This window comes from Salmo salar, chromosome ssa20 (assembly GCF_905237065.1).
Source record: "Salmo salar chromosome ssa20, Ssal_v3.1, whole genome shotgun sequence".
In the NCBI taxonomy this organism is placed as follows: Eukaryota; Metazoa; Chordata; class Actinopteri; order Salmoniformes; family Salmonidae; genus Salmo; species Salmo salar.
In genome coordinates, this window is record NC_059461.1 from 77,512,419 (window position 1) to 77,524,810 (window position 12,392).

The 12,392-nt window shown below is 46.1% G+C and overlaps 1 protein-coding gene and 1 non-coding gene across 7 annotated transcripts in view; both read right to left on the reverse strand.

Moving 5' to 3' along the window:
- Positions 1–12,392, reverse strand: part of slc36a4 (solute carrier family 36 member 4) — a 262,213-nt gene that overhangs the window by 218,163 nt on the left and 31,658 nt on the right. For all 6 annotated transcript variants that reach the window (XM_014163300.2, XM_014163299.2, XM_014163297.2 and 3 more), the window contains exon 11: positions 4–173. In XM_014163300.2, coding sequence (XP_014018775.1) covers positions 4–173 — 170 coding nt within the window. The remainder of the gene's footprint in view (positions 1–3; positions 174–12,392) is intronic.
- On the reverse strand, positions 7,792–7,865 carry trnat-ugu (transfer RNA threonine (anticodon UGU)). Its single transcript has one exon. It is a non-coding gene; the product is annotated as a tRNA-Thr (tRNA).

Genomic DNA, 12,392 nt, shown 5'->3' on the forward strand with positions numbered 1-12,392 from the left:
TACCATGCGTTGTGAGGAAGGTTAAGGGTTATGCTTCCTTTGATGTCGTCACCAAAGTGGAGGTAGCCCAGCGTTGCCAAGACAACGTAGAGGACGATGGTGATACCCATCCCGATGTTCAGAGCCGTGGGGAACCGCTTCGGTTCCTTCATCTGGTTCTCTAGAGGAAGAACCTGCAACATACACACAGAGGGAGAGCACATTGTCAAGAAAACAGGAATGCTGTATAATAAAAGTAATACAACACAAAGAAATACATTATCTTGAATAAAATCCTGGAAAGAGTGCCCCGAAAAACTAAGTATTGAGATCTGAAAAAGCCACGAAAAGATGAAAAGCATCATCCTTCTGTTGAATAACAAACCCTTGGCATAGAGAAGGATAACTGAGCAGCTAGGAAGACTAGTCTGTGATTACATTATACATGGTGACCTACGTTAACCCCAGACATTTACCAAGCTCTCAGCTTTGGGAGGGATCAGACTTTTGCTGGGGATGAGGAGAGTTGGTATGCTGAGTGAGTGGGAGGGTGGGTGTTTTAGGTGCTGCCGTTTGGCTCGTGCCCCGTAGGGATGCTACATGGTAGGGTGGCAGGAAACATTATCAGTGCTAAGTACCACACACAGACTGAGGAACTGCTCTCCGCTCTCTGTCCCAGGAACGCATCTCGATCTGGGCAGAGGGATTAATGATTGGCATTCATCACCAAACCTCCACATAAAGAGACCGTGGCATAATTAGATCCCCAGACACTCGCACCTACCTACCTCCCTTTCTCTCTTTCTTTTATTCCCTCTCACCCTCTCCCTCTTCCCCTCCTCACGTCAAGAAAATATAGATGCTTTCTAATTTGGGTAACAACAGTTTCATTTGAACAGGTTTAAACCTGGCTGTCAAAGTCACATACATATTCAATGAACAGATGTATTTTTTGGCAGTGACTGATCAGTTCTTGACAGGGGCTTGTTACCTCTCCTCCTGATGCGACTGATAAGTTGTCGGACTGCTGTTTGACTTGGTGATTCATGACTTCGTCTGGCAGCGAATTGAGAACAATTGCAGCACCAACAATGCTAACAGACACAGAGGGATGGTGAACACTTCAACGACCTGATTTCTGATGCACTGATTACGCATACAAAACACACTATTAGACTAATGTATGAAAGCACACAGCCAACATAAACATATCTTTAGGTGTCAGAGTAAGTGGATACATCTAAATCACAATAAAAAGTTGGCAAGGGCCTCTCCTGTTTGGCTATCTGTCCAAGAACCTTGCCTCACTCACAGCAAAACGTCTCAGACACATTGCCCTCAGACCACAAACTCCGTAACAGGGCCAACCAACCAAGACTCCAACAGTGACTGAGTTGCTTCAGAGCCAAAACTCCACTTATCTAAGAGACCTGACCAAAGCCACAGTGCCAGGAGCCCCTGCCTTCTTACCGCCACATCAAGCAGGGTGTGTGAGATGGCGGCATTGGGCAGACAGCTGGTCTGCATTCAGCAGACAACAGGTGGTTCAGTTAACAAGCTAATAACACTGACCTCTCAGCCGGGGGAACAGCCCACTAATGAGAGAGGAGCAGACTCATACAGAGACATAGATGTGGACAGAGAGAGAGAGAGCTGGAGATGGAGGAGAGGAGGAGAGATAGAGGGGAGAGTGAGGGATAAAGACAGAGACAGAGACAGACAGACACAGACATAAACAGACAGGACAGACACAGACAGAGACATAGACAGGACAGACAGAGACATAAACAGACAGGACAGACAGAGACATAAACAGACAGGACAGACAGAGACATAAACAGACAGGACAGACACAGACAGAAACATAGACAGGACAGACACAGACAGAGACAGAGACAGGACAGACACAGACTTAGACAGAGACATAAACAGACAGGACAGACAGAGACATAAACAGACAGGACAGACAGAGACATAAACAGACAGGACAGAGACATAAACAGACAGACAGACAGACAGACATAAACAGACAGACAGACATAGACAGACATAAACAACAGACAGACAGACAGACAGAGACAGACAGAGACAGACAGAGACAGACAGACAGCTAGACAGACAGGCTAGACAGACAGCTAGACAGACAGCTAGACAGACAGCTAGACAGACACAGACAGAGACATAAACAGACAGGACAGACACAGACAGGACAGACACACACAAACAGACAGACATAAACAGACAGGACAGACAGACAGACAGACAGACAGACAGACAGACAGACAGACAGACAGAGACATAGACAGAGACATAGACAGACACAGACAGGACAGACACAGACATAAACAGACAGGACAGACACAGACATAAACAGACAGGACAGACAGAGACATAAACAGACAGGACAGACAGAGACATAAACAGACAGGACAGACAGAGACATAAACAGACAGACAGACATAAACAGACAGACAGACAGCTAGACAGACAGCTAGACAGACACAGACAGAGACATAAACAGACAGGACAGACAGACAGGACAGACACAGACAGACAGACATAAACAGACAGGACAGACACAGACAGACAGACATAAACAGACAGGACAGACACAGACAGACATAAACAGACAGACACAAACAGACAGACAGACAGACAGACAGACAGAGACACAAACAGACAGACAGACAGACAAACAGACACAAACAGACAGACAGACAGACAGACACAAACAGACAGACACAAACAGACAGAGACAGACAAACAGACAGACAGACAGACAAACAGACAGACAGACAAACAGACAGACAGACAAACAGACAGACACAAACAGACAGACAAACAGACAAACAGACAGACACAAACAGACAGACACAAACAGACAGACAAACATACAGACACAGACAGACAGAAAAAAACAGACAGACAGACAAACAGACAGAAAAAAACAGACAGACAGACACAAACAGACAAACAGACAGACACAAACAGACACACACAAACAGACAAACAGACAGACAGACAGACACAGATAGACACAGATAGAGACAAACAGACAGACAGACAGACAGACAGACAGACAGACAGACAGACAGACAGACAGACAGACAGACAAACAGACACAAACAGACAGACACACAGACAGACACAAACAGACAGACAGACAGACAGACAGACACAAACAGACAGACAGACAGACAGACACAAACAGACAGACAGACAGACAGACACAAACAGACAGACAGACACATACAGACACAGACAGACAGACACAAACAGACAGACAGACAAACAGACACAAACAAACAGACACAAACAGACAGACAGACACAAACAGACAGACACACACAAACAGACAGAAACAGACAGACAGACACAAACAGACAGAAACAGACAGACAGACACAAACAGACACAAACAGACACAAACAGACAGACAGACACAAACAGACACAAACAGACACAAACACAAACAGACAGACAGACAGACAAACAGACACAAACAGACAGACAGACAGACACAGACAGACACAGACAGACACAAACAGACACAAACACAAACAGACACAAACAGACAGACAGACAGACAGACACAAACAGACACAAACAGACAGACACACACAAACAGACAGAAACAGACAGACAGACACAAACAGACACAAACAGACAGACAGACACAAACAGACACAAACAGACAGACAGACACAAACAGACACAAACAGACACACAGACAGACAGACAGACAGACAAACAGACAGACACACAGACACACAGACAGACAGACAGACAGACAGACAGACAGACAGACAGACAGACAGACACAGACACAAACAGACACATACAGACACAGACAGACAGACACAAACAGACAGACAGACAGACACATACAGACACAGACAAAACAAACAGACACAAACAGACAGACACACAGACACAGACAGACAGACACAAACAGACAGACAGACAGACAGACAGACACAGACACAGACACAAACAGACAGACACATACAGACACAGACAGACACAAACAGACACAAACAGACAAACAGACACAAACAAACAGACAGACAGACAGACACAAACAGACACAAACAGACAGACACACACAAACAGACAGAAACAGACAGACAGACACAAACAGACACAAACAGACAGACAGACACAAACAGACACAAACAGACAGACAGACACAAACAGACACAAACAGACAGACAGACAGACACATACACAGACAGACAGACACAAACAGACAGACAGACAAACAGACACAAACAAACAGACAGACAGACAAACAGACACAAACAGACAGACAGACACAAACAGACACAAACAGACAGACACACACAAACAGACACAAACAGACAGACAGACACAAACAGACAGACAGACAGACAGACACAAACAGACACAAACAGACAGACAGACAGACAGACAGAGACAGACAGACACAAACAGACACAGACACAAACAGACAGACAGACAGACAGACACAAACAGACAGACAGAGACAGGCAGACAGAGACAGGCAGACAGAGAAAGAGACAGACAGCCCCACACACACCGACAGAAACATAGAGACCCAGACAGAGACACACACAGACAGAGACACACACAGACAGAGACACACACAGACAGAGACACACAGACACAGACAGACAAAGACACGCACAGACAGACAAAGACACGCACAGACAGACAGACCCAGAGACACAGACAGACAGACAGACAGACAGACAGACAGACACAGAGACACAGACAGACAGACAGAGAGACCCACAGACAGAGAGACGCACAGACAGAGAGACGCACAGACAGAGAGACGCACAGACAGAGAGACGCACAGACAGAGAGACGCACAGACGCACAGGGAGACCGACACGCACAGGGAGACCGACACGCACAGGGAGACCGACACGCACAGGGAGACCGACACGCACAGGGAGACCGACACGCACACCAACACGCACACCAACACGCACAGGGAGACTGACACGCACACGCACACCAACACGCACAGGGAGACTGACACGCACACCCACACCAACACCAACACGCACACCAACACGCACAGGGAGACCGAAACGCACACCGACACGCACACCGACACGCACAGGGAGACCGACACGCACACGCACAGGGAGACTGACACGCACAGGGAGACTGACACGCACACCGACACGCACACCAACACGCACAGGGAGACTGACACGCACACGCACACCGACACGCACACCGACACGCACACCGACACGCACACCGACACGCACAGGGAGACTGACACGCACACGCACACCAACACGCACAGGGAGACTGACACGCACACGCACACCGACATGCACACCGACACGCACACGGAGACTGACACGCACACGCACACCAACACGCACAGGGAGACTGACACGCACACCGACACGCACACGCACAGGGAGACTGACACGCACAGGGAGACTGACACGCACACGCACACCAACACGCACAGGGAGACTGACACGCACACGCACAGGGAGACTGACACGCACACGCACAGGGAGACTGACACGCACACGCACACCAACACGCACAGGGAGACTGACACGCACACGCACACCAACACGCACAGGGAGACTGACACGCACACCCACACCAACACCAACACGCACACCAACACGCACAGGGAGACCGACACGCACACCGACACGCACACCGACACGCACAGGGAGACCGACACGCACACGCACAGGGAGACCGACACGCACAGGGAGACCGACACGCACAGGGAGACTGACACGCACAGGGAGACTGACACGCACAGGGAGATTGACACGCACACCGACACGCACACCAACACGCACAGGGAGACTGACACGCACACGCACACCGACACGCACACCGACACGCACACCGACACGCACAGGGAGACTGACACGCACACGCACACCAACACGCACAGGGAGACTGACACGCACACCGACACGCACACGCACAGGGAGACTGACACGCACACGGAGACTGACACGCACACGCACAGGGAGACTGACACGCACACGCACACCAACACGCACAGGGAGACTGACACGCACACGCACACCGACACGCACACCGACACGCACACCGACACGCACAGGGAGACTGACACGCACACGCACACCAACACGCACAGGGAGACTGACACGCACACCGACACGCACACGCACAGGGAGACTGACACGCACAGGGAGACTGACACGCACACGCACAGGGAGACTGACACGCACACGCACACCAACACGCACAGGGAGACTGACACGCACACGCACAGGGAGACTGACACGCACACGCACACCAACACGCACAGGGAGACTGACACGCACACGCACACCAACACCAACACGCACACCGACACGCACAGGGAGACCGACACGCACACCGACACGCACAGGGAGACCGACACGCACACCGACACGCACAGGGAGACCGACACGCACACCGACACGCACAGGGAGACCGACACGCACAGGGAGACCGACACACACACCGACACGCACAGGGAGACCGACACGCACACCGACACGCACAGGGAGACCGACACGCACACCGACACGCACAGGGAGACCGACACGCACAGGGAGACCGACACGCACAGGGAGACCGACACACAAAGGGAGACCGACACACAAAGGGAGACCGACACAGAGCAAAAGGGAAGATAAGAAGTAGACTGGGTAGAGGAGCATGGTAAATGAGAAACAGAAAGAGAAAAGAGAAAATGAAAGCAAATATAGAGTCAAGGTCAGAGATTGAGAGGTTGAAAGACAGAAAATATTCAATGAGGACACTAAACTATGAAGTTTATCAGTGCTGAAATGTTATAATCATTAATTCCCCCAAATATGTGTTCCTGACCATGAATATCAAAGTGAGAAGTCATTTCTTTCTCAAGGCGTCCGTCCGACACAACAATGAGGTCGAATCACGTTCATCAGCCCCCCTCTCCCCTTCGGTTAGACACGCTCTCTCGCTCGCCACTACCTTAGCACTCGAGCGGCTAATATGCAGGCAGATTAAGCAGTCACATAACGCTAAAGAACAGCCTCTCTCTCTGCCTGTAGTCATTACAACAGTTCTCCTTCATTGACCTATCTAACTAATTTGTCATCAATTAAAGGTTAATTAAAGGTTAATTGATGGCAATTTAGTATTAAGGCAATGAAGAGGGCAATACGGGATTGTCGGTAGGGAAGGGAGGCCTAGCCAGCCATTATCTCTCAGCCAATCACCTGCCACCAACCGCGCATTGCAACAAATCTTAAGCCAATCACCTGAGTCATTGTGTCGTCTTTCTCGCACCACAGCAACCCAACAGCCATTTTGAGTTTATGCCAAAAGGTTGTGAACTCAACTAACTCCTGCTGACCTCAGGTTGGCCACAATCCCCTTGTAATGAGAGAAGAGGTCAAAGGTCCCTGCTACCAGTAAGACATGATCACTTTACATTGTATTACTGTATGGTATTACACCACCCTAGGCAGATTTTCTCCACTGTTAGTCTTGGGCCAGAGTATAGCGTGTGTGTGTGCGGGCGAAATGAGGCTGTGGATCTGTTCATACATCACTCAGGACAGACGCAGAGTGGGCAAAGAGTGTGACAGAGACAAAGTGCGTTTGCATATGTGGAGACTGGAGTTTGTTTGGGTGTAAATGGGTATGCTATGCTACATGTCAAAATGAGCTTGGGATGTGCTTGTGTACATTTTACATTTACATTTTAGTCATTTAGCAGACGCTCTTATCCAGAGCGACTTACAGTAGTGAATGCATACATTTCATACATTTTAATTTTTTTTCCCGTACTGGTCCCCCGTGGGTGGGAATCGAACCCACAACCCTGGCGTTACAAACACCATGCTCTACCAACTGAGCCACACGGGACCGTACATACGTCATGTCCATGTATATTACTGAACAGTGTGTGTCCATGAATATCGATAAGTAAGAGAGAGTAGCCTACATTAGTAAGAGCGCCAGCATATGCATTTGGGGTGTAGGTATCCATGTGTATGTCTATATGTATTCATGTATGAATACATACGAGTGTACCAGTGGTTTCAACACCCTCCAAACTTGGCCGGAAGCATTTTTTTTTTTTTGATATTAATTTTTTTAGTGGGTAGATCAGTTTTAGTATTGCAGATAGACTGTAGCTTCCAATGTAATTGTCTACATCACTTCCAATCCCCCATATATTTTTTTGCAAAAAATATACTTAAAAAAAATATATATTATATACATTTCCTTTATTACACTACCACCAGGCCAAGGGTATTAGATGGAGTCTATTTATACAGAAACCTACAGTGAGCAAGGCTCAATCAGCCCACTGCAGAACTCACCTCCTGCGCAGAGAAGCAGGCAGTGCTGGGTAGAGGAGCCAAGCACAGTGTATGTATGAATTAGCATTACATAACAGTCAGCCTCCACACCCGGGAGACCCTTTAAGAAACCCCTAGCCCAATAAAACCCTGGTTTGAGGCAAGAGCCGAATCCCCATCCCTAATTACAATATTTATGTCCTCTGCTACATTTCTCATTCTGGTATTTCAATCGATCAGGCTGGCCAGCTGAACTTTCAGCCTCAGAATTTTAGTTCAAAAGAAGTGTCTCAGGCATGCCATAGGATAATACTAGACCTGCCATTAAAGAGAAAGAAATTAGGTGATCCAGGTAGGTGAGCCACGGAGGAGAAAGGGGCCTCTGGAAAACAGATTAAGACATGAGACCGAGGGGAAAACTATTTTGCCTATTGCACATTGGATCTACTGTAGAGTGACGACACAAATAAGCAACGCCTTCTCCGTACAAGTAAAAAGCAAAGCCTTCTCCGTACAAGTAAAAAGCAAAGCCTCCTCCGTACAAGTAAAAAGCAAAGCCTTCTCCGTACAAGTAAAAAGCAAAGCCTTCTCCGTTCAAGTAAAAAGCAAAGCCTTCTCCGTTCAAGTAAAAAGCAAAGCCTCCTCCGTTCAAGTAAAAAGCAACGCCTTCTCCGTACAAGTAAAAAGCAAAGCCTTCTCCGTTCAAGTAAAAAGCAAAGCCTTCTCCGTTCAAGTAAAAAGCAAAGCCTCCTCCGTTCAAGTAAAAAGCAACGCCTTCTCCGTACAAGTAAAAAGCAAAGCCTTCTCCGTACAAGTAAAAAGCAACGCCTTCTCCGTACAAGTAAAAAGCAAAGCCTTCTCCGTACAAGTAAAAAGCAAAGCCTTCTCCGTACAAGTAAAAAGCAAAGCCTTCTCCGTTCAAGTAAAAAGCAAAGCCTTCTCCGTACAAGTAAAAAGCAAAGCCTTCTCCGTACAAGTAAAAAGCAAAGCCTTCTCCGTACAAGTAAAAAGCAAAGCCTTCTCCGTACAAGTAAAAAGCAAAGCCTTCTCCGTTCAAGTAAAAAGCAAAGCCTTCTCCGTACAAGTAAAAAGCAAAGCCTTCTCCGTACAAGTAAAAAGCAAAGCCTTCTCCGTTCAAGTAAAAAGCAAAGCCTTCTCCGTACAAGTAAAAAGCAACGCCTTCTCCGTACAAGTAAAAAGCAAAGCCTTCTCCGTTCAAGTAAAAAGCAAAGCCTTCTCCGTACAAGTAAAAAGCAAAGCCTTCTCCGTACAAGTAAAAAGCAAAGCCTTCTCCGTACAAGTAAAAAGCAAAGCCCAGGGAAAGTGGAGAGATCAAAATCATGGAAATCTCTCTCTGCACAAAACAGCCTATTTACACAGTATACAAATAACCTGCCAAGAGAACCAGGGAGCCTGTCTCAATAGCCACGAGTAGCGGTCTCTCTTTAAAAAAAAAATTAGAACAATTATTCTGTGCCGGACTACATTTTTTGGGGGCTTTTCTCGCCCTCCCCCTCTCCCCGGAGCCAGAGGAGAAAACTTTAACAAATTCACCAAAGACTTTCACCCACGGCCTGTATCCATCTGCTAACTACCCTGGACTTGATGGAAGAGTGAGAGGTAAGAAGCCAAACACTTACCTATAAACTCCCTGGAATCAAACACTTACCTATAAACTCCCTGGAATCAAACACTTACCTATAAACTCCCTGGAATCAAACACTTACCTATAAACTCCCTGGAATCAAACACTTACCTATAAACTCCCTGGAATCAAACACTTACCTATAAACTCCCTGGAATCAAACACTTACCTATAAACTCCCTGGAATCAAACACTTACCTATAAACTCCCTGGAATCAAACACTTACCTATAAACTCCCTGGAATCAAACACTTACCTATAAACTCCCTGGAATCAAACACTTACCTATAAACTCCCTGGAATTAAAAACACTTACCTATAAACTCCCTGGAATTAAAAACACTTACCTATAAACTCCCTGGAATTAAAAAACACTTACCTATAAACTCCCTGGAATTAAAAACACTTACCTATAAACTCCCTGGAATTAAACACTACATATAAACTCCCTGGAATCAAACACTACATATAAACTCCCTGGAATCAAACACTACATATAAACTCCCTGGAATCAAACACTACATATAAACTCCCTGGAATCAAACACTACATATAAACTCCCTGGAATCAAACACTACATATAAACTCCCTGGAATTAAAAACACTACATATGAACTCCCTGGAATTAAAAACACTACATATAAACTCCCTGGAATCAAACACTTACCTATAAACTCCCTGGAATCAAAAACACTACATATAAACTCCCTGGAATCTAACACTTACCTATAAACTCCCTGGACTCAAACACTACATATAAACTCCCTGGAATCAAACACTACATATAAACTCCCTGGAATTAAAAACACTACATATGAACTCCCTGGAATTAAAAACACTACATATGAACTCCCTGGAATTAAAAACACTACCTATAAACTCCCTGGAATTAAAAACACTACATATAAACTCCCTGGAATCAAACACTTACCTATAAACTCCCTGGAATCAAAAACACTACCTATAAACTCCCTGGAATCAAAAACACTACATATAAACTCCCTGGAATCAAACACTACATATAAACTCCCTGGAATCAAACACTACATATAAACTCCCTGGAATCAAACACTACATATAAACTCCCTGGAATCAAACACTACATATAAACTCCCTGGAATTAAAAACACTACATATAAACTCCCTGGAATCAAACACTTACCTATAAACTCCCTGGAATCAAAAACACTACATATAAACTCCCTGGAATCTAACACTTACCTATAAACTCCCTGGACTCAAACACTACATATAAACTCCCTGGAATCTAACACTTACCTATAAACTCCCTGGACTCAAACACTACATATAAACTCCCTGGAATCAAACACTACATATAAACTCCCTGGAATCAAACACTACATATAAACTCCCTGGAATCAAACACTACATATAAACTCCCTGGAATCAAACACTACATATAAACTCCCTGGAATCAAAAACACTACATATAAACTCCCTGGAATCAAAAACACTACATATAAACTCCCTGGAATCAAAAACACTACATATAAACTCCCTGGAATCAAAAACACTACATATAAACTCCCTGGAATCAAACACTACATATAAACTCCCTGGAATCAAACACTACATATAAACTCCCTGGAATCAAACACTACATATAAACTCCCTGGAATCAAACACTACATATAAACTCCCTGGAATCAAAAGCAGAGGCATCCAAAGGTGCAGCACACAGCCTTGCGCTAATCTACCGTCTTAAAATACTTACTTACAGTCTTAGTTTATCCTTGAGAGAGGAGAGAGAGATCTTCTGACAAGGTGAGGATTAAAGGGGGTTTAGATGATTGTTTGGAAAGAAACCCGCAACCCACCTTAATAACCTTCCTTTAAACCCTGAAGCCCAAAGCCAAAACACCTAAAAGTTGCTTTAGCTGGCCTAGCCATCACAATTAGCATAAGCGCCAAGAGTATCTGCAGGGAGCTGAACTAGTTCTCTGTTTTATGAACTCTGTGCTGGAGAGACAGGTGGAGAATGTACAGATAAAGGTATGTCAGTAAGTGAGAAGCATACCAAAGCACTTTGGCCCAGTTTTTAGTGCTAGAAGGAACCATAGTTTGAGCTAACAGAAGTCAAGTACCTACTGGAGATGTGGAAAAGGAAAGGGGACACCTAAGACAGTTGCACAACTGAACGCATTTAACCCAAAATGTGTCTTCCACATTTAACCCAACCCCTTCCCTCTGTTAGATACGTTTTTACTGGCAGCAGCGCTGGCCAATCAGTTATTACCAATTGGCCCAGTGACAGCCGTTTCAGGCGGGTTCTCTCCCTTTCCCATTGCTTATCCCAGGGGAATGGTGTGAAGATCACATCCCCAGGCGGATAATTACCCTGTCAGGGTGACTGAGAGAACCCATATGGTCGTGGATCCCTCCAAGAGAGAGAAGAGAGAGAGGAGAGAGAGAGAAGGCACT